The sequence below is a fragment of the Pangasianodon hypophthalmus genome, chromosome 7, assembly GCF_027358585.1.
Source record: "Pangasianodon hypophthalmus isolate fPanHyp1 chromosome 7, fPanHyp1.pri, whole genome shotgun sequence".
NCBI lineage: Eukaryota > Metazoa > Chordata > Actinopteri > Siluriformes > Pangasiidae > Pangasianodon > Pangasianodon hypophthalmus.
In genome coordinates, this window is record NC_069716.1 from 706885 (window position 1) to 730194 (window position 23310).

A 23310-nucleotide genomic window follows, 5' to 3' on the forward strand; every position below is an offset into this window, starting at 1 on the left:
TAAATTTGTTAGAAAGTACTGTGAGCAGGAACAAACAAAAATAAAAGCAATTTGAGCGGAAAAGAACAGACCTGCACACACACATCTCTCACTGAGTCCGATGATGAACTGGAGAGATATAGCTGAGGTTGAGGAACTGTCAGAGTCAGACCAATAAAACAAAGCCGGTTTAGGCCACGCCCACTTCAGGTTTAAATCCGAATACAGATACAGATAAAGAAAGTGGCATTGTGTTACTAATTAAAATCTAATGGAAATAAGGACCGCTGCTGAAGTCTAACAGGAACAGAGGAGAAACACTTCCACAGTGTGATGTCATCAGCAGCAACTCGACCGGAAATCAGACTGAAACGTTAAATTCTGCGTGTTTTTCTAATTAGAAACAAACAAAAAAGAGAAATGAACAGCTGCTGGGCAACAACTTTCTCCACAATCTCTGTTATTTCCTTCCTCTGGATATGAAAGTATTTTTTTGCTGCCAGTCGGCTGCAGCGTGAGATTTTTACGCTCAGATGAAAGTGGGCGAGTTTGAGAGAGAGTCACTCAGCGGGATTAGTGAGTGTTAAATCAGAGGCGCTTTGATTAACGTTAACTCCATTATGCGTTTCCATCCAAACTTCAAAGCAAGGCAGCTCTGTGCTCTGATTAAATAATGCGTGTGTGTGTGTGTGTGTGTGTGAGCCGTCATGATTATCTTTACATCCTGAAAATTTTAGGAAACAAAGTGAATATTTTACAGCATCCTGTAAAGGTAAGAAATTTTAAAAATATTAGTATTTAAGCACTAATATAAAAACTATTTCTACTTCACAGCATGTGATGTGAATATAAATAAAATAACTACTGAGGTTTTTTTTACTTCTTTATGCAAATGTACAGAAAAAACCCAGTGCACACTTCTAGTAAATGCGCAGATTTTATTGTAGTGCTGTTTCCTTTACTCTTAATTAGACTCGATATATTTTTTATTAGCTATACAATAAGCTTTGTTGCACAGTATTGTTAATTAATTGATCTATCAAATGTGATTCGTGTGACAAAAACAGGAAATTATAACATGAAAATAAATAAATTAATGAGAAAAAAACAGTAGAATTTGGTCTTTGAAATTCTGAAATATTACTTTTTTACAATACAATACACATTGAGACATCTATGGGAGAAAAAAAAGCTAAAGATAAAAAAATAAAAGAGTGGGATTTCTGAGTGGCATTGTTCCATTGGTGCAGAGCTATGGATATGTAAACATTTTCTTTTTTTTCTGATATATTTTAAGGGAACTTGGTGAAGTGAATATTTAATAAATACTCAGATAAGGGTAGTAATGTTCTTACATAATCCAAGTCCTTAACTCACAATTTTGCATTGTGCTCCACAGTTTTTGGCCTTCTTGAGGCTTTAGATGGGTTTGTAACACGCTAATGTTCTACAACGCACAGCGTTATTTTAACACTTTTTACGTTTATACTGTCAGGTCTGAATGTCTGAGTGCACGACCAACAACTGGGTTTATCTGATGAGTCATTAAACGGTTTTTAAATCTCACCAAACAGGTAAAACAGCACTAATTTGCTCGTGTGTGAATTTTACCGGTTGCGTCCTGATACACTGCGACGCTAACAAGCGCAGTTTGGTAGCGGAAAGTCGGTAGAATGTGAATTATGATGAAATCAGCGGTTACGATTTCGAGACGAGAAGACCCTGCTATTTGTTTTTTTATTCGTAGTTTACTGACAGACAAATAGATTCAACGACTAATAAAATGATCAGTTAAGAAACCCAACTTCCTGTTGACTTTTGCAAAGCAAATAATTGTGGTCTGGTGTGCAGCTATATTGATGTGACTCATCTCGACGCTGTAACTATAACTCACGCGACTCGTTATGAAACGACCTGCTGCACTACACACATCCGCCGAGGCAAGACGGCATGCAAATCTGTCGTATATCTCTCCTGGTATCAGCAACAAGCATCTTACGGTTAAACACATCAAGAGAAAATAATATTTATTTGTCTAGCTGTTAATAAAGACTAATATTTTATGGCAAAGCAAGGACCAACGACGTGTCAGAGTTGCAAACAAGATGTACTGCGTTTTCAGTAAAGAGTACAGCCTCATGAAGTCATGTTTTAACACGCTTTACTAGCTAATTAGCCATTTCTCGTTATTACGTTATATTAGCTACCACTTTTTTTTTTGCTTTGTCAGTGAGATTTCTGGGCCAGAACACGGGACTGAGCAGCACACTGGAGCTTTTACCTGCCTGATGCACTAGCTAATAAATTGAACCCAAATCCACCCCTGATTTAATTTACACTACATTACACTACATAGAGAGGACTAATGTGAATGAAATCAGCTCATGTTTCAAAGACACAACATCTGATTTCTATAATTTCTGTAGCTACATCGCTGTTATTGATAACATTACATGAGTGAAACTCTCTTGAGATTACCTCAGTGAGATGTAGTCCACTAAATGTGCACTAAGTAGTAGAATTAGATGGAAATTAAGTGTAGAACACCGGACATGTAGAGTATATGTGGCCTTGCACTATGCATCGGAAGGGGCGGAGTCATCAGCCATCAACACTAGTCATTAGCGCTCGAGACAGACAGTTCACTACTGGATACAGTGACACTGAGTAGAGTGTACGTGTATAGTGCATAGAGTGTGATTTGAGACACAGCCTTAGTGTGACGTGTGGTGGTGCACTCAGAATTTAGAACCTGACCGTATATGTGCATATAAATAATTCCTCGTTAAGTATTAAAGAGAGTTCTCTGCTACCTTTTTCCGATCTCGTTCTGTCTGAGGAACTGTATGTTGTTCATGCTATCGGATAATTCCGGATATTGTTCCACCGAGAGAACGTAATATCCGTCGTATCCCTGCACTCGTCCTCCGTTGAGTAACTGCCTCTTCTCTGCCTCCGTCCACAGACGAGTTCCCGCCTCTCCGTCCCGTATGCACTGCGCCTCCCGCGCCCACGCGCTCGCCAGCGCCCTCTGTCGCGCTAACTCCAGCACTCGCGCCCGCTCCTCATCCAGAGAGGCTCCGTAGCGCACGTGAAGGGTTAGCACACCACACTGCAGCTCCACGTCAGCGAAACGGCGTGTGCGTCCGCCCATCGCCGCCGTCGACTGAGACACACTCACGTTAACGCCGTTCTCGAGCTGCTTACGTCCCGTCACCAGCCGAAGTGCAGCCAGGTCCGCTTCCGGAGATCCTGTTTTTACAAAGTAATGCGTGTCACGTCCGTCCAACGTGAAATGCAGATCTTTAAGATACAGGGCTCCGTTGAGGATGTTAGCGACTTTGATGCAGTCTTCATTAGCGATGCTGATAGCGCGAGTTATCACCGTGCCTTTGTACAGCGCCACCATGACGCCCCGGCCGATCAGAGACTCGCTGGGAGCAAACCAGAGCCAGGGTTTGGTCGGTTTGCGAGATTGTGGCATCCGGTCAAATGCCAGGAATGCTTTCGCCTGACGCAGGACCTGCTGCTGAACTCCAATAGCCTGCAAAAGAGACATTTTACGCCCAAAATTGCCGTTAAAGTGTCATTTAATGTGAAAATGTAAACTATCGTTATAATTTGGGATATAAAGTCCTAGTCCACTACCAGAACTCTACACTGATTTATGTAGAATATAACACATAATACTATTGTGGTCAACGCCAGGGTTTAGTTTATTCTTTAGAAAATTTCTATGCCGATACACTCTTCAAAAGAATGGTTCATCTAGCACCTTTACGGGTTCTTTAGCTCAAGGGTTCTCACACTTTTTCTTAAAAATGACAATAATAAAGCACAAGAATAGTTTGGCTATTTATCAGAGCCATAGTGTTTATTTATTTTTTAATCTTTCCACTGAACACATTTTTATTAAATTTTTTTTATTAAAATTGAACACAATTTTATTAATTACTATTAAATGCACATTAATGTTATTTATAGATCTGCTGATTTGATTATTAAGTTTGGATTAAATGCATTTAATTCACGTGATGAGTCAAGAACTGTGATTTTAATAGTGATTTTAATAGTCTAAGCAGCTGCGGAACCCGACTCTGAATACCAGGAACTTTCCTCGTGTAAATTATGAGCACATTGTGCGCTGATGATAATGAACACCGGGTGAGGATCATACAGGAGTTACCATTTATACAGCATCACAGAAAGCAGGGAAAAACCAGTGATCAGGATATTCACACAGCTGAGCAGTGAATCCGTCTGCCTGGTTTCATAGATTCATCAAGATTCATCATAGATTCATAGATTCATCATAACTAAAAAATAAATCAGTACAGACTCAGATCTCTGGACGTACCGGAAGATTGTCCCAAATTTCACTCTTAGCCAGTTCATAAGACACTCGAGTCATTCCAGACTTGGGAACTGGAAATCCGGGAATGCTGTTGTGGAGATGAAACCCGAATACAACCAGCCAGGTGTTCACATCTACACACACAAACAAATCCACACACATCAGTTTCAAAAACAGCAGCGTACATCCTTCTCTCTGCAATCAATCAGATGATGTAAACTTGACACCTCACCCGTGAGAAACTCTTTCACATCCTGAACCTTGCTGATGGGATCATTGTTACGGAACGTGTAGAGGTTAAATGGTGCCGGGTTTTTCCCAATCGTTTCCCATAATGTGATATCTGGTGAGGTCCAGCGGCCGGAAATGATGTCGTAATCCCGTTCCCCAAAGTAAATGAGCTTAGTCAGTGGTTCGTAGAGACCGCCATGGAACCCGAGTATGAGCTGGAGATCAGGGTTCGAATCGGAATAAACTTCTCCGTACGCCGTGTAGTGTATCTGCTTCAAAAGCGCTCCGTCGCTCCCAAAAACCGCTAGCGGCGTGCCGGTATTGTCACACGCTATGTAAAACTCTTTTCCACTGCTAATCTCCATGGCGAACACGTGCCCCTGGAGGTCGTAGTACAAAGAGGTGATCTCTGCACTGGAGTGGTTGTAGACGTGTGTGATGCGGCTCGGGTAGCTCAGGTCTGCGTAGAAAAACTGCAAATGCTGCCCCAAACTGGATTTAGTTGAAATTCTCCGTCCTAACCCATCGTAGCGATGCTGAACGCTCCAGCCACTCGACTTGCTATAAACACGCTCGAGGCGTCCATTCGAGTTGTAATGGTAGACTTCGGCTCCTCTCTGGCGTAGAAATCCGTCCTCGTCCTGCTCGTACTGAAGGTCTCCGTGTCGAGTGATACGATCTCGAAGGTCGTAGCGTAGCGGGAGGATCCGTGCGCCGATCGCTGGGCTAAGAAGGTGGATGTTTCCGTTTAAATCGTAACTATATCGCCATGTTGGTTTTTTGTTCAGGTAGACGGTCTGCAGCTGGCCATCCACGTCGTATTCGTAGCTGTATTTTGTAGCATTCGCGAAAGGTCCGATTTTCATCTCTCTTGACGTGACTCGACCCATTTCATCGTACTGAACCGCGATCCAGAAGAGCAGCGTCCGAAAAAGCTCGTACTGGATCTCCCGGATTCGTCCGTGGCCGTCGAAATGTTTAGTGTAAGTCATAACAGAGGTGGAAATGATCTGATTGATGTCGTAGTAGAGTACACCGAATTTCCCGAACTGCTCCACTTTTCCAGAAATGTCGTCATACTGGTAGAGGTCGATAGGCAGTGGGGTCTCGTTGATCACGCCCTGAATGCTGCTCACGCGAAGATTTCCATCGTACGCGTAATCAAATCTTGCGCTCACCATCCCGTCTTCGCTAAAGCGATATATCTGTCTGTCCACTAGGGGGCCTAGCTGTCTGTATCTGATGGTGCAGATAAAGCCTTCATTTTGCAGATTCACAGTCTTTAACACGCCGAGTGTTTCGTCATACGTGAAACTGACACGCGTGCTATCGTACACGACTTCGGCTAGCTTGTCATTCCATCGATAGCGATAAATCACTCGACGTCCTGTTCCTGTCCGAAGCAATCGGAGAAGCCGTCCGTCTTCGCTGTAGTCCACAGCTAGAGACGCGTTGCTTTCCGGAGGATGATAAAGATTTCGGTAATAGGTTATGGAGCGAATCGTTTCCATGGTGTAGCGCGCGACGCTGGGCATGACGACAGCTGAAAGTTCGCCATCGGAGTCGTGCTCAAAGGTGAACTGCCGCTGACTGGCCAGGATCAGCACCATGGACTGGGACAAGCGGAGAACACATTTTACTAAAACTTTAAATATTTAAACAAGACAATTTCAACACTGGAACTGATTTAATGGTGAACAGAATCCAGAATAAAGGAAGCGCAGTGGAATAACCTGACCGTTACCTTCTCCAGGTATGTGTAGCTCCACGTTTTCCCATCAGGAAACACTCGAGTGCGAATGCGTCCTTGTTCATCGTACTCTAATCGCTCTAACACAGATCCCCACTGGATGGCGCTCAGCTGCCCGTTGCTCCTCCGAGTCACGTTCACCAGCAGTAATTTGCTGCTCGGCGTCCACACAGCAGGATGTCCCGTTAAATCATAACTGATTTTCAGCAGGAATTTGCGGTGATCGTCGTAGATTCGCTCGGTTCTCAGCGTGCGGTCGTAATCGACAGACAGGATGTTCCGACCGTTCACCTGGAAGAGCAGAGGAAAACGACTGTTAGACAACTTCCTCCTTTTTTTGATGAAAGTGTGAAACGAGTTCAGACGATTCCTCGAGTTTTTAATCAGTTACACACACTAACAACTTTCTGTATTCCCTAAATGACCATAGATTCATTTTAAATCCTGTTAAATTGGAAAATAAGTGGACTGAGGAATGGTTTTAAGTACTTTATTGGGAATAATCGAGAACTAATCGTACTTATATCACACAACATGCGGCAACTTTAATTATTCACTCTGCAAGCGCATCTGCCTTTAATAAAGCATCATTTAGAGTCTCGTTAGGATCTCAGAGCGAGCAGTTAATTTAAGTTAATTACGTCTTTAAAGGAACAAAATTGCATAATTTCGTCTTTATTTAATCGCCATTCTGTACTTTTTTGTTTTGCCTGTGAAACTAATAGCAGAGGATTTATAGAGAGGAACTTTTTTAGCTTATTTTTTTACATTACAGATTTTCTCAAAGCTGCTTTAGAAAAACAAGCTCGCCAAGTGCGAGAGCGGTGACGAGAAACTCCCAAAGATGGAGATCTTGGAAGACGGAAGTTTTGGGATTAACCCAGAATCATCAGGACGAGGACGAGGTTTTATTCAGGGAAAATTTAGGACCCATATCGTAAGAATTATTAAGTTTTTGAAATAAAAGTATCTTAAGTAAAACTGGATGTTCTTTGCAGAAAACAAGAACCAACTGCAATTTAGTACTGAACATCTTCTGACCAATCAGAATCCAGAATTCAACAGCAGGATAATTTAACTGAAGCTTGAGAAATCAGAATTTTGAAACTCACTCGCAGTTTGCGTCCGAACACTGTGACTTTAGAGCGAGTCTGTTCTTTCCTGAAGCGCCACTCGACGAGGTTTTGTCCGGCGTCGTCAGGAAGCGTGACGTTCCTCCGAGCCACCGTAGGAGACGCCGCGCCACACAGGATGTGAGGTTCGGTTTGGAAATGAGCGTTCAATCCGTTTGCATATAAAACCCACAGAGAGCTGTCGTAACCCACCACGTAGCTCGTCTTCAGCTGATCTGTAAAATTAAAATAACCCGGCTTTAATATTTACTACACGTGATTTCCGACAGAAACGTCTAAAAGAAAACATAAAACAAATCAGATCAGATCACAGAGATGATGTTCTGGTCATTTTAAGCTGAGTGGAAATGGAGGAATTAAAGAAAGGCAGTTTCTCAGACCACAGTGGGCGTGTCTGAGGCCATATATGGAAAAAGTCCAAAGATGGTGAATTAGACAGGATGTCTGAGTAAATTACTATTCACAGCAACATTCAAAGACGGAGCTTCACAGGTTTTTCACTAAGACACGCCTCTATATCCATAAGTATAGTCAGGGGGCGTGTCTTTGAGCTCATGTATAGTCTCATGAAGGTGTTAAGCTCTGCTGCATAGTAATTTATAATTGCACGTGGAAGAAAGTTCACCATTTATGGACTTCAAGCCACGCCCTCTGAGAGCTGCTTGGATTTAATATACAGACTCAAAGACACACCCACATTTCCATGTATGGCCTCAATGCCACGCCCTTTGTGATCTTTAATTTCCCATCATCTCTGTGACAGAGATCGAATCTGTAAAGATCTTCATTTCTTTATACGAAGACGTTCCTGTTGGAAATCACTTATAAGGTCTTCACTTATACAGCTTATGAGTTTATGTATGAGCTCAAAGACACGCCCACCACGCCACGCCTCTTATAATGTTCATCAAAAGTCAATTCTTTAGAATTTTTGGCAAGACAGAGTAAAAATGATATTGCTATAAATTCTAAACAGACGTCTTGTCTGAAAGGGACTGAACGTGACATTTAAAACTCACCCTGCTGTAGCGTAAGGACCGTCTGAATCGCTGATGTGTTCGCCGTAATCCCGGCTTCTTCTTCTCTCTCAGAGTTTGCCATTTCCACCGCGGACACGACGCTGGCGTCCCCGAGCAGGCTGATCACCACGCCGCTGGGAAATGTCACGTTGGTCAGCTTTCCTTCGCTGTCATAACTACAAGAGAAAGTTATTTACGGTCCTGGGACGTGATGTCAGCACTTCTTCACAATTTCCTGCCACGGTAAATGAAGGGGAACTCTTTATGATGACTTTTGCAGGGAGGAATGAAATATTTTGGACTTTGCTGCATGATGGTGTAATTTTTGAATCAGCAAAAAAAAAAGCCTCTGGTGGACAAAAAGACAACCGAGACAAATTTATTTTCTGTCCAGTCAACACCTCTCCACATATCTGATACACAGAAGCCTGGAAACGCAGGACGTGAAAATAAAATGGTGAAAAGCTCTCCTCTCATTATCGATTTCGACTTAATAACTCTTTATTTAAAGAATTTATGACATTATTTTGACGTAGTATCTCATACCATCAAGACAGGATGTTATTTTAACTTAATATCTTGCTACCTGAAATAACGTAAACTCCTTATTTCAACAAATCACGTCGTTATTTTGACTTGTGTTGTTACTTCAAGATGGTATTTAATATAATAATTTATTATTTCAACTTACTAACTCATTATTTTAAGAAATTATGTAATTTTGAGTTATCTTGTTATTTTATTACTTAACATCTCGTTATTTCAACTTAATATCTCATTATTAAAAGACATTATGTGATTATTTTGACTTAATATCCCATAATTCCTACTTCCATCACTACCACATGATATTATGTAGAATTTACACTTACCATATTATTTTGACTTAATAAAGTTATTTGAAGATATTATGTAGTTATTTCAATTTAATATCTCGTTACCTTACGATAGCACGTCATTATTTTGATGTAAAAACCGTTTTATTTCAGGATATTGTCATTATTTTGACTTAATGTGTTGTTCTTTCAAGAGAGTATGTCATTAATTAAAAGTAATATCTTGTTATTTTTATTTAATAACTCACTTCAAGAAATTATGTTTTTTTTAGTTATCTCATTGTTTTAAGATAGTATGTCTTTAATTTAATGTAACATCTATTTATTTCAACCTAATAACTATTTAAAGATATTACATCGTTATAATAATGTTGTTATTTGGATTTAATATCCCACGTAAATTCAAGATAGTACTTTTCTATTTTAAATGAATATCTCATTATTATTTTGACTTTTTTTTTATTTAATAGCTCATTATTTCAAGATATCATTTTATTTAGTTTATTTAGTTTATTTTGTTATTTCAAATCAGTTACAAATTATTAAGTTAAAATAATGAGACATGTAATGACAAAGTGTTTAACTTATTTCATACTATCTTGAAATAATGAGATATTAAATTGAAAGGGTTTCTGTAATGAATCTTATGGGATTTATGATCATGTTGTAGTGTAAACTCACTCGTAGAAGGTGGTCCATCCATTGGAGGTGATCTTGGTTGCTAGGAGACCACTGTTGCCATGGTAAGTGAGCATCACGTGATCCCGCCCCTGCGTTCCCAGGCTTTTTAGCGCCCCGTTGGAGCCGATGTTTAACCATACCACCTGGTTATCAGGCGCTACGATTCGGACCGGCTGCCGGTTAGCGTCTCTCCGGATGCGGAGTGTGTTTCCATGGCAATCGGTGACGGAGGTCAGATCCCCGTCGTTGCTGTAGCTGAAGTTGTATTTAAAATCTCCAGTCACAAGATTAGCAGTGTGCTGGTGCGTTCCGTTCGAGTCAAACATGTACACTTCCTGTTCTGCTGTGGAAGCCACTTCATAAAGTCCTCGTGTGTTCAGCTGCGGTTTGTTCGTCCCGATAGCTCGGATACGGATATTCCCAAGATCGGCAACGTACAACGTTCCATCCGGAGCAGCTACGAGCGAGGAAGGCGCATTGAGACGAGCGTCTTTAGCAAAACCGTCTCCAGTGAGGTAGCAATCGCAGTTAACGTCCGTTTTGCAGTCGCAGTCGGACAGTGACCCAGCTGAGTGGGTGATCTCGCCGTCTGGTGCCACGCTGCGAATGCGACTCATCTTCCGCTCGTCCGTTTCTGCGACGTGCAACACTCCAGTGAAGGACACGGCGATGGCGCTCGGAGACTCCAGGTGAGTGTGTGTGGCACGCTGGGTCTCGGTTACTGAAAGTTCAGCGACGGGCATCGGACAGTGAAGAGGTCGACCTGCTGCGACGCTAACCTGCCCTTCTTCTGTAATCCGCAAAACCACACTGCCGTCCAGCACGAAAAGAGAATTATCCATCGGACTGACGGCCAAATCCGTCGGCCACTCTAGTGAAACCTGCAATGAAAAAGAAACACAAGCTTCAACATCACCGGTTGGGTTTTAATGCAGTTTATTTACTAGCTGTCTAACTAGCCACCCTTGCCTCAGGAAAGAACACAGTGCACCAGCCTTTGACATGTTCTAATATCCTCGACTCGTAAAAGAGTCTTTACTGCTTTCTGGAGCAAAACGTCCGCTCTGGATCGGTCTCTGTGGTAGAGCTTTCACATACACAGACCCCATTTTCAATACCATTTTTCACAAATCAACTGTCTGAAGTAGAATCTGGAGTGTGCATATATACAGGGTTTTATGGTAACCACCAGATGTACACACCAGAAATACACACTTTACATACACACACTTTTTTTTCTGCTGTAGGAAGAAGATATTACGTACAGAAATTAATAAGAAAGTGTGCATGTAAACTTTTCTAGTGTCTACATCTTAACTAAAACAGACGAGCGGCAGCTTTTTCCCCCCCAAACCCCTGATAGTTACCGTAAAGCCCTGTATATACACTCACCATCCACTTTAACAGGAATACGAACATGTGTACACCTGCGTATTTGTGCAGTTATCCAATCAGCCAATCACGTGGCAGCAGCACAATGCATACATTCCTGCAGATACAGGTCAAGAGCTTCAGGTAATGTTAACATCAAACATCAGAATGGAGAAAAAGCGTGAGGTTTGATGTGTTGTGCATTTTGAGATGCTTTTCTGCTCTTCACTGTTGTAAAGAGTGATTATTTGAGTTACTATATCCTTCCTGTCAGCTCAGACCAGTCTGCTCATTCTCCTCTGATCTCTCATCAACGAGGTGTTTCAGCCTGCAGACCCTCCGCTCGCAGGATGTTTTTTGTTTTTCGCATCATTCTGTATAAACTCTAGAGACTGTTGTGTGTGAAAAACTCAAACCACCAGTCTGGCACCAACAACCATGCCACGGTTAAAGCCACAGAGATCACACTTTTCTTCATTCTGATGTTTGACGTGAACATTAACTGAAGCTCTTGGCACAAATGATAAAGTGGACGGTGAGTGTAGGCACACTCCAGTTTCTCCCACGACTGGCTCTGTTTGAACATCTGCACTGACTGGCACAGGAGAACAAATTTCTCACTTTAATAAACATTACCATTAAAATCGTTTGTAAAGTGTTCGATCTGACACTTCGCTGTAGGACTATTTCATCTGTTTTTCTGTTCCTACCTGCTGGATGTCCATAACTGCGTCACAGCTGAGAGGCCGGGCTGAAGCGAGGTCGTTCGACCCCAGGACAGTCGTAATAATGCCGCTCTGGTCCACTCTGCGAATCACTGTTCCATCCACGAAGTAGATCAGACCGTTTTTGTCCACGGCAATCCCTGTGAGAGGAAAATAAACGAGTGAGACTCACAGCTGTGCTCTTATCTCTCCGTGAAGCAGAGTCTACATGTGATGTGTTTGACTTCGTGTTATTCGGGTCACTGCAATCACGCTCCATTATTCACATCCCGCCGCGGAACGACTGCACGAGGAGGAAGGAGCAGAAGAGGATGTACTGGATCAGCGCTCCGACGCTTCTGCACTCTCTCTGGTTTTCTTCCGTTTTTATTCCTGCTGTAGATTTTAAACCAAAACGATGTTACTGTTGCTTGTTAAATGTGAATTTATCTGAAATGACGTTGTGGCAGAAATCTCTAAAGTTCTGTAATACAGCATCGTTCTGCACATCTTCACAAATTTCATAAAAGCAACACATCATAAAGCTTTAATCACAGACACGCCACTTCTGAGGCTGAACCTTAAAATGATTAAAGTTTAAAGTTCACACTACTACAGACATAAACGTGACGGAGGTTAGTACTGTTATTACTGTGATTGTGAGTTTGTTTCTATTTATTACTTTTTTCCTGTAAAATGTAAATAGTTTTTAATTAATTTTGTCAATTAATTAAACATAATCCACTGTGATATTGAAGACCTTAATGAATAATAGTTAATTAGTTAAAGATACTTTATAAGATTTCAATAAATTATCAGAATTTTGAGACTCAGCCATAGTTTATGTCTAAACACTGATTTTTTTTTTTTTATTGTGCACCTTTTATTACCTGAAGAACCAAAAATTAAAGAAATTTCAAGAAATTAATTGCACATTTTAGAGAAATTTATTTATTTATTTGTTTGTTTTCTAGGTCTGGCTGTATTGAGCATCTTTAACAGTCGTTGTTACTGCCTGCTAATTAAATTTCAAATGCTAAATATAAGCACAGCTAGACTAGAGACTATCGCCATGTTTGTTTGTTTGTTTGTTTGTTTGTTTGTTTGTTTTTCACAGAATTTGCTCAGCTGCCATTCTTATGCTGATGTGAAGATTTACACTTGAAATTGAATAAATAATTGTGACAATTTGTGAAAAATAATCAGGATTTTAGTTTTGGCCAGGGAATGATATAAACACAGATATGAGTCAGGTCTTATGTACATCGTAATCGGATCTGTGTCAAAACATCGGAAGTGTGCACCAAGGCCCACAGTGAAAACACAGTCTTGGGATCTTCTGACTGTCTGGAGTGCAGGATCTGTATCTGCTGAAGCTTTGGAGTAGTGCAGTAACCTGAGAGAAGTCAGGTTTAGTCCTGGATCCTGTAAAGTCTAATTAGAGCTTCAGGATCCTCTGAGAATCTGAAAGGTTCTCCAGGGTTCTCAGGAATATAATCACCAATCTAAGACACAATCTGTTAACAGCTGGTGACATTTCATCAGCCTGAGCTTATCTGCATTAATTAAATCCATCATCTGCTCTTGAGGTGAGGAAGATGGGCTGTTTTACATCGTTTAGATTTTGAAGCAAGACATGATGGAGATTTAAGCGCTGTGAATGAGCTCGGATCTGTTATGCATTCTCGAGTCTGATCAGTGTGACGAGAACTTTAGAGTTAGCTTGGAACTCTGTAAGTTCTGGTTAGTTTAATAGTTTTGAATTGTAAAGAAAGTCAGTCGATTGGTTGTGCATCTTTGGAGCCGGTGCAACAGTTTCCTTTTAATGATTTATGAATATAAATAAAACGATTTGAAGCGGTCGTGTTTTGTTTTGTAGCGGCAATTCACGCTACAGCTTTAGATTAGAGTCACGGACTCTGAACAGATGAGACGTCTGTTTTGAATTTGATTCGGTGAGAACGAGCGAATACTTCTTCATGCATTCGTCTTTGAACGTTCTGCTTTTGTCATTGACTTTTTTTTTTTTTAAATAAGCTGCCAGTTGGCTAATCAGACCGGAGAGTAAATGTGAAATTATGCGAAAATTCTTCTGTTTCTTCTGAGAAAATTATCTTTCTGTGTGGCTAGTTTCTGATCTGATGAGCTGCCTTCAGCTAAATAATTCACATACATGTGTTTAACTGATTAAACCACAGCAGAGAATCTGCTACAGAAGCCGTGATGGTTCATGGTTAGAAAAATGGGGGTTGCTGAACTCTGACCTTGTCGTAGGTTTATACAGGATTTTTTCAAGTGCTCAGTTTGATCAGTTGGTATCAGAGCACTTTTTTTTTTTTTTTCGATTATCAGTGCTGATGCATCTCTAATGATAACTTTGGAAACCCTAAGACCTGGTAAGAATGGTTTCAGCTTTAAACTCTGTAATGACTGGTTGGTTCCTCTGATCAGCTGTGTATCTTTGGGGTCCTTCAGAGCTTTGGGGAATAGAAGATCTGGTCAGTGTGATACCTTTGGTCCCTCTCAGATCTGATTAACAGCAAACCTAATCTGGTCTGGCAAGTGCCATAAATTCTGGGTCTTGTGCACAAGATCTAGTCTTATGGACCTTGAGTATGATGTCTGGTCAGTGCGGTCAATGTGGGGTTTGTAAGATTTTGTCCTGAGAGGTGTTGCAAGTAAAGTCTGGTTTCTATTATCCCCTTGGAGCTTTGGTTAATGTGGTATAGTGTGGATCAGCAGAACGTCTTTTGGTCTTGTTCGTACCTTTAGGTCCTGTGAGTAGGGCCTCAGAGGCTGGTCCTCCATCTCCACACTGATTCTCATCGAAAGGCAGACAGTGATCCCCGGTTCCTGCTACGACTTCGACGTTTGCCTGGGGTTCCAGCTCTCCGGACAGCACTCGGGGCCGGTAAATCCGCCTGGAGTTGGTGTCCGATACGTACAGCTGTCCCGTCACAGGGTCCGAGCTCAGGTAGTACCGATGAGCCGGGTTATTACTGGAGAAAGGATTGAGGAAGAGATGGATGAAGAGATGGATGTGTTGTCTGGCTGAAAGTGTGTATTTGCAGAAATGAGAGGTTCGACTCGCTTGTTGGAGATGACAGATGAAATAACGCTGTGTTTGAAATATTAATGTTGCTAGAGAAGTTCACTGATTTGCCATCTGTGTCTTTTTCCCCGCACCTTTCAAAACAAAGTACGCTGCTGACAAGAGAAAGAAAATGTGTGAGAAGATAATAAATCAGACGTGACTGGAAAATATTTGAGGAGGCAGTGATGATGCCTTGAAGTGTGCCAAATCATTTCAATCGTTATGACTCCCATGTGAGAGGACGGGAAAAATAGCCGTGATGCGCAGATCTTAATGACTGTCAGCAGCTGACGGCATTTCATCAGGCTGTGCTTATTTGCATTCATAAAATCCATCAGTCTGCTCTTCCCTGAGTGAGTTAACGTGGACGCCATTAGCATCTAGTGAAAGACAGACTTGGGATACAGGACACGGTGCGCATCAGTGACTTTCTACCCAGGAAATGGATAAAGATTACAGGCTTTGTTATTAAAAGTTGTTCAGCAGATTAATCTATAACCTTGGAGCATTTACGACTGGAGTCACACGGACGAGCTGAGCTCCAGCTGAGGCCCCGCCCACACGTTTATGAAATTTTTTTTTTGAAAAGTTTTTCCCTCTGTGTATTAGCCTTCTATCTACATGACAATGGTGTTTCATTGAAAACTGAAAATGAAGCTTTTTGAAAACTCACTGCACTTTGCGAAAACTTTCACTGTTTTCGTGTGGATGGGAAAAAGGTTTTTTGAAAGCGCTGACGTCACAGCGTGAACCTGCACATGGTCATATGCGTGTACTTTGCGTGTGTTATGAACGTGCTAAGACTCAGTTTATCACGGCTGCTGATCAGGTTGTTACTTGGTGCTCTGTAATTTTTTATTAAATCACATGTTTGCAGTTTAATTTCACTTTGCGCTGTACTGCTCCTGACAACATCATAAGAACCGGGAGAACACTTAGTATTCGAGTGGAACCTTTAAGCAGAAGTTCCATCTCATCATCAGTCCACACGTATGAATCCTCATGTTCAGCATTTTTCCTTTTAAAACTTGCACCATGTTGGTGTTTTTCCCGTTTCGACTTCGCTCAATACGCAGCTCTGAACTTTATTCTTGTGGCGTTTGAAGGAACAGTTTGTGATGTTCTATCACTGACCTGGCATTTTCAAATCATTTCTGCGTGTTCGCTTGGATAGAGTTATTTTTCCGAAACACTGTTTGTGTAGATGGAGATATTTTGTAAAACAGAGAGGCAAAAATATGTTATCTGTATACATATTGATGAGGTTTGAGACTCAACTGGATAACAGTGTCAGGTTGCAGTGCTGGAGAAGCTCATACTGTGATTCAGCAACATGCCAGAGAATCGTCGAGTTTGACATCAGTGTCTATTTCAAGCCGAGCATCCGGAGGGGGGTCGAGTCACGTGACCTGAACTTGCTTTATGCTGTCTAAATGCTAGGTGATCTTTCTCTTGAGCTGGGACTGCTCTCTAACTCCCTCCACGAATCAGTCGACAGGAACCTGTATCTGTTTGATCTGTCTGAATTTATGGGTTTTTCTGCCACTTGGGTGAATTTACACTTTGCTAAAGAACCTACTGTTCAGGAAATAAAATTTGGAAAGACACATGACCTGCTCATTCCCTGTGAACTTTAGTGACATCCTAATGGTCTAAAAGAAATCAGAGAAAGTTTACACAATCCACTGTCAATTACTAACACACTCCCTTCATTTCATCAGAAATCATAAACAAATAATGTAGATGGAATATACTTCATTTCATTATTTACTAATATACACTGCCGAGCAAAAGTTTTTGAGTACCTATGCTTTATGCTTGATTACAGTTTTCAGAGGAGTTTACGCTTCTTTGCAGTTTCTTGGTTTCTGCAGGTTTTTTTTGTCTTATTAACTTCAGGAGAAAAAATAAAGAGACGCTGGTGAGGGAACGAGTGTTTACAGCTGCTATAACGTAAGTGAGAACAGGAACTAATGTGTTTCACCAACATTAACTGTAACTATAAAAGGATAAAAAGTATAATGTTGCTTTTTAATAAATTATACACTGAATCAATGGTGAATTGCTGTGGTGTAAGAGGAATAAAACACTCAGGGACGTGCTGTTAGAGGAAAATAATCAACTTCAGGGTGATAACTATAAAAGTGTGACACAAAGAAATCTTAAACAAGTGTTCCAGTAAAAAACCTCCGTGTAATGAAGGATTGGTGACTTTTTGATCCTAATAGGACTTTACATTTTGTTTTTATTAAAGTCAGATCAAAATTAACAGTCATTTTCGTTTCCTATAAAATAATTTACAAACCAGATTATTTAAAATGATCCACTGCGTAAAGCTGAACTGTTATATAACGTGTTCAAAAATGGATTTTATTTTCATTGACTGGAATAAATGCATTTTTAAATAACAGGTTTAAACGGTGCAGAAGTTTTTCTTCATGTCGCAGAAAATCAGCCCTGAGCTTTCATCAAAAAACTTTATTTGTAATGTCAGATCAGTGACATCGTCATCTATCACATTAACGCTCAAGTTTCCGAGCTGTTAGTTACCGAGTCGACTGGGAGTCACTCACCTGTGTCTGAAATCTTTATTCCTTTGAGCAGCAAAGAAGAAAAAAAAACAGGCAACATGTAAATATTTATAAGAGATGACACAGAAAATGCGTCATCACATGACAAAGATCCTTTATATCATTCATAATAGACATTAATCAAACTGACAGTCGACCCGTCCACTGGTCTGTGCACTCGCTCAATCATAAAATCAATTCACGTCCGCTGCTCCTCTCGACACTTTACAATTCATTCTTCACCTCGTCCCTGAAGCACACACCTCGAGTGCATTACTGAGTTTGTGTAAAGTCAGACAAGTTCACTTTGAAGTCTTTCACAGAGAGAGGAAACTAATCATTTCATTTCAATTTAAGTCTCGAGAGACGCATTGAGGGCAAGTTTTCATTTTCAACACAGTCACGTTACAAATATAAAAGATGAAACACAACAAGAAAGAAATAGATGTAAATAGAAAAAGACGGAAACGCACATGAACAGAACACACATCAAGTCGCTGGACAGGTAAAATATAAATGTGCTATTTAAAAAAATAAATAAAAAACATGATTAATAAGCATGGCTTTAGAAATAGAGCAGTCATAACGGACATCTCTCAGAACTCGACTCTGTTTGAAGAAAAGAGAAGAACTGATGCAGAAATACGATTCAAAGCATTTATCAGGAATTTATCCCTGAAGCAGCGTCCAATTATCCATCCATCTCTCTGTTCATCTACCCTTTCATCAATTCACAAGTCCATTCATCCAGTCATCCATTCATCCAATTGTCCATTCATCCATCCATCCATCTATACAGCCATTCATGCATGTATTGATTCATACAATCCATCAATTTATTCATTTGTTCTTCCATTCATCCATCTAGCCATGCATGCATTTGTTGGTTCACATAATCCATCCATCCATCCATCCATCCATCCATCCTTCTGTACAGCCATTCCTGCAACTGTCCAAAAATCCAATCAATTATATTCCATCCATCCATCCATCCATCCATCCATCCATACAGCCATTTATGCATTTGTGCATTCATCCAACCATCAGTTTGTCCATCTATTCATTCCTCTGTCCAACTATCCATCCATTCATCCATCCATCCAATCTATACAACTGTTTATATATGAGAAGTCATTTATTTATTTGTCCATCCATCTGTCCATCCATCCATCCATCCATCTGACCAGCCATTCATGCTTTTGTCTATATATCCATCTGTTCATTGGTCCAGTTGTTCATCTATTTGATCTATCCATCAAGCCATCTGACCAGCCTCTCATGCATTTTGGCATCCATCCATTCATCCATCCATCCATCCATCCATACTGTCCATTCTTCTACAAGCTACAGTTTTTGTCTAACTATCCATTTACTTCTCCACCCAACCTTCTGGGTACTCATTTGTTCATACTAATTCCTACATCCATCCGTTCACCCAACCATCCATACATCCATCTATCCATCTATCCATCCATCCATCCATCCATTAGTTCATCAGTCCAGTCTTGTTGGTATTTGCCCATCTACTCATCCATTCATATGTCCATCTGTCCAGTAATTCATCTATTTGTCTATCTATTTAATACATCCATTTGACTAGCCATTCATGCACTTGTATATCTATTCAATCCTTTCATTTCTCCATCTGCAATCTACTCATCCATCCATTGCCCACCTGAGCTCCATGATGCTGGTAACATTTCCTGATGGATCGATGCGTCGGATGTAGTTGAAGTCTCCCACGTACAGACTTCCGTCTCTGCCCCACGCCAGCGCTACAGGTGCGAGCAGCTTGTTACCCCCAGCCGGGGCATTACAGCTGGGGCAGGAGATGCTCCTCCGGCGTCCGTTACCCATGATGGTGCTGATGACCGGGGGCAGCTGGGACAGGAACACATTCTCGCCGTTTCCTTTATACAGGATCCCTGAGAAACATCATAAGAAAATTGGCATTCAGGACTCAATAGTAGCATTTCACGCTGGTATTGACAAACACTCGGGTCTATTAAGCAGATCAATGACAGTACAGTGAAGTGCTCAGGAATTCAGTCTCCTTCATTCCAGTTATTCAAAATTCATGAGACACATTAGAGTCCATGCTTCAGGATCTGAAACAAGTAAAACGTCTTTCGGGATTGAGATGTGGTAATGCAGATAAAAGTATCAGCTTCATCTTACAGGAGTCTGCAGTCCATTTAGTGATCTTTGTGGATTTGTAATGTGTTTCAGAGGAACGCTGAGGTTTGGAGACACTGTTCACGTTACCCATAGCATGCTCACTCCAGAGGGACAAACCGAAGAACCTTTAAGGATTACCTAAGGCCTCTCGTTTGGAACCTGCTCTAGCTAGCTGAAGAGCTAAATCCCTACACCTCAAACACTAAGACCTTGTAGGTACAAGCAGATCCTTGACTAAAGGCTACTATCAGTGCTTTCCCCTAGTAGATACGCATTTTAATTATATTTCATGGGCCAGCTCACATGTGGAAAGGAATAATACGCATCCCAAATGTGTCCTTATGTCAGAAACCACATCTGATGATGCTCTGATCACCTGAAAGATTTGTAAGACAGGGGTTTGGTTGTTTTCAGGTAAGATCGCTGCAGATCTCAGTGATTCTACCCAATAATCATTCACAATGAACTCCATCCAACCATAAACCCTTCAACCCTTTCATTGATTCCATCATTATTTATTTAAAAACTCTGCACTTACACAACAAAGGCTTGTGCAAAGTCTCCACTAATGCAAAATTCTTCTTTCTGAAGCATCTCAGTTTATTCAGCTGCCATTTTCAGTCCGACAGTGTGAAGTGTGTGGGTCATGAATATTTCAATCCTGTAAAATTTTAACTTCTTTTTAGTTTCGGCTTCAAAGAAGAAGACCATGGACCATCAATAATTTACAATGTGCAACATGTTAGTGTTCCTGCACCTGCTTCAGTCTGTTAATCAGATCAGTGTTCCTGCTCCATAAGCAGCAGTCCTGTTAGCTAAAGTCTAATCCATCTGATGTTTGGTCCTTAAGATTCGAGTCTGTACAGCGGATGTTTAATCTGAGCGTGTGATTTTAATTTAATTTCCTGTTCAACACAATCAACTTGAAACACCAAGACCACATTCACATTGCATGCTTTTGCTAAGTAAGGTCCAGAAGTCTGAGTCCACTACCAAGAGCTATTTATATTTTATCAGTTATTGACAAACTGTTTGAGAAATGGTCTTAAAAACAAGCATGTTATGGTTCCTATTCCTTCTGAGTGAAAGTTTATACTGACAGATTGAATATTGATAGGAGAACACTAAACAATCACAGTTTTGATAGAAATCAATAATTAATGTTGAGGTACTTTTGATAAAAACATGTTCTTCATACAGATAGTTGTATTAAAAATACTTTTAGAAACTCCTCACAGTAGCAAGGTTTAAACTTTAAACATACCTCTATTTACGCATATCTCTAAACATTAGCTAAGCTAGATAACTATCACAACACGGCATTAACGTTATCGCTAACGTTAACGTTAACATTCATTAACGTTAGCTGGATAACTAATTAACCCGGCTCACATTAACATTAATGTTAAGGTAAGTAACTACCCAAGATTTCTAGTTAACAGATAAACTATAGGATTTGATCAAATTGAACTTAGGCTCCGCCCATGTTGAGGCAGGAACTTCTGTAAAATCAGGATGTGCTGAATTTTCAAGCCGGATATAAAGGAAGCCGCGGCACTGCAATCCTCCTCTACGATTAAGACCTGCTGCTGATGTATTGACCGAGAGACGCGGTCAGAGGGGACGTCCGAGCCGATATCAGCCTCTTTCCTCATTCTAAATCCAACACGTCCAACAAATCCTCACTTAACTAAGATGAATTGGTCTGCACAGCTGCATTTAACTCTCCTGACCTTGACACAAAGACAACATGGTGCGACTCTTGCTCCGGCTTTCTCCCATTTGTTGTCTTGCTTGTGCAATAAGATGTAGAGATGAAATGGAGATGTTAGTTTACACTTCTCCTGCAGAACCTACATCTTATTATGCACTGATTATACAGAAAACAACCCAACATTACGTTATAAGAGTGAGGAGTGGACGTGTGGAACCATCCAGAGGTCAGGGGTGCGTGTTTAAAGCTTTAAAAAGGGGCAGTATTTTAAAAACTGATAACTCAGCTGTGAAGCAGTGTGTGCAGTCGTAGGAATTGTGTGTACAGCCTTCATCACAAAAACATTCCTCCATAATGTAATGCTTATGATCATTGATTATTCAGCTTCAGATCCCGCATGATCAAGAAGCAATCGAATAAACAAACACATGAATAAAATGTCAAGCCAACAAGATGCATGTCTAATCCGGCAGGTACGGTCGGATATTTCCAAAAACACATCGGCCCAATGAGTCGGACAGAAATCGAAGAGGGAATGGATTCTGCTCTGCACATAATGAGCACACGTGGTGGGTTTGACGTGCTGAAGATCTGATCAATAATCCACTCGGTCGCTGAGAACTGGACCGCTAAACCATAATCAATCACCTCCGATGTTTATAAGGCAGATATCTCTCTCTCATCGCTGTATAATCTGTCACAGAAATATAAACACGAGGACTGCGTTTGGTTATAAATGCTAGCATTCATGTCCAGTTGGAATTCTTAGCATGTATTAAGATGTAGGAAAACATTATGACGTGTAGAATTGGTTCTAACGAGACATAATGCTTGTGTTACACTTTATTCTCGGAGGTGATGAACATTCAAGTTGATTACATCATAAAAGTTAGATATCACTGCTAGCAAATGCTGACCATCCACCATATTTACAACTGACTTAATGAATTATTTTTATAAAAAATAGTTAGAACAGGTTAAATGAGTACTGTTTTAATCTGGATAAAAAAAAAAACCCTTCTGAGCTCCACAGTGTTCCTGATGTTCTCTACAACACTACTCAGAGTTTCTAAATTAGAAAACCGTCCACTGATAGACCCGTGAGTGATGCTCTGGAGAGTGAAATGTCTGAGATGGGCTGTGCTACTTCAGGAGATCAGCAAGATACACCAGAGATAAAAAGAGCTACAAGAGCTTGAAGCATCATAAGCAGGACTTTGTAGTTAACAGACAGCTAATAAGACTGGAGTAATGAGCTCGGGCTTCATTTTCCTCATGAGGACACGAGGCTCTGCGTTCGGAACAAGCTGAAGCTTCAGTAAAGAGGCAGCAGGACAGGAACACGTTACACTCGTCTGCTCTAGAACTTCTGAAAGCATGCGCTAGTTCCTCAGGTTAGCAAGCTTCTCACTTTGGCTATGAATCTCTTATTCATGTTTTTAAACTCATAATATGCAGTATTACTGATATTAATGATAGTCTATAAACCTTATTGCAGGTTTTTTTTTATCAGAACCTCATTTCTATTTGAATTCCTAAAATATAAATAATATAAAGTAGTAAACACCAGAGGGCCTATAACGCAACTTATTTATAACAGCTCTGATTCATTTTCTGATTCAAGCGTTCTGCTGCTTCATGACGAATAATGATTAGTAATCACTCTCATATCATTATTATCTTAGCATTTAGCATA

At 40.7% G+C, this 23310-nt stretch overlaps 1 protein-coding gene across 3 annotated transcripts in view; it reads right to left on the minus strand.

The window, feature by feature from the left end:
- Window positions 1-903: 903 nt before the first annotated feature.
- Window positions 904-23310, minus strand: part of si:dkey-237h12.3 (teneurin-3) — a 125360-nt gene continuing 102953 nt past the window's right edge. For 2 of the 3 annotated variants that reach the window (XM_053235640.1, XM_034306125.2), the window contains 11 exons: window positions 19398-19647; window positions 17726-17746; window positions 14825-15057; window positions 12065-12219; window positions 9984-10864; window positions 8467-8642; window positions 7427-7662; window positions 6309-6605; window positions 4566-6177; window positions 4337-4467; window positions 904-3523 (listed from right to left, as the gene is read on the minus strand). In XM_053235640.1, coding sequence (XP_053091615.1) covers window positions 2789-3523; window positions 4337-4467; window positions 4566-6177; window positions 6309-6605; window positions 7427-7662; window positions 8467-8642; window positions 9984-10864; window positions 12065-12219; window positions 14825-15057; window positions 17726-17746; window positions 19398-19647 — 4727 coding nt within the window. In that variant the 3' untranslated portion in view covers window positions 904-2788. The remainder of the gene's footprint in view (window positions 3524-4336; window positions 4468-4565; window positions 6178-6308; window positions 6606-7426; window positions 7663-8466; window positions 8643-9983; window positions 10865-12064; window positions 12220-14824; window positions 15058-17725; window positions 17747-19397; window positions 19648-23310) is intronic. The other variant, XM_053235639.1, reaches the window with a different exon arrangement.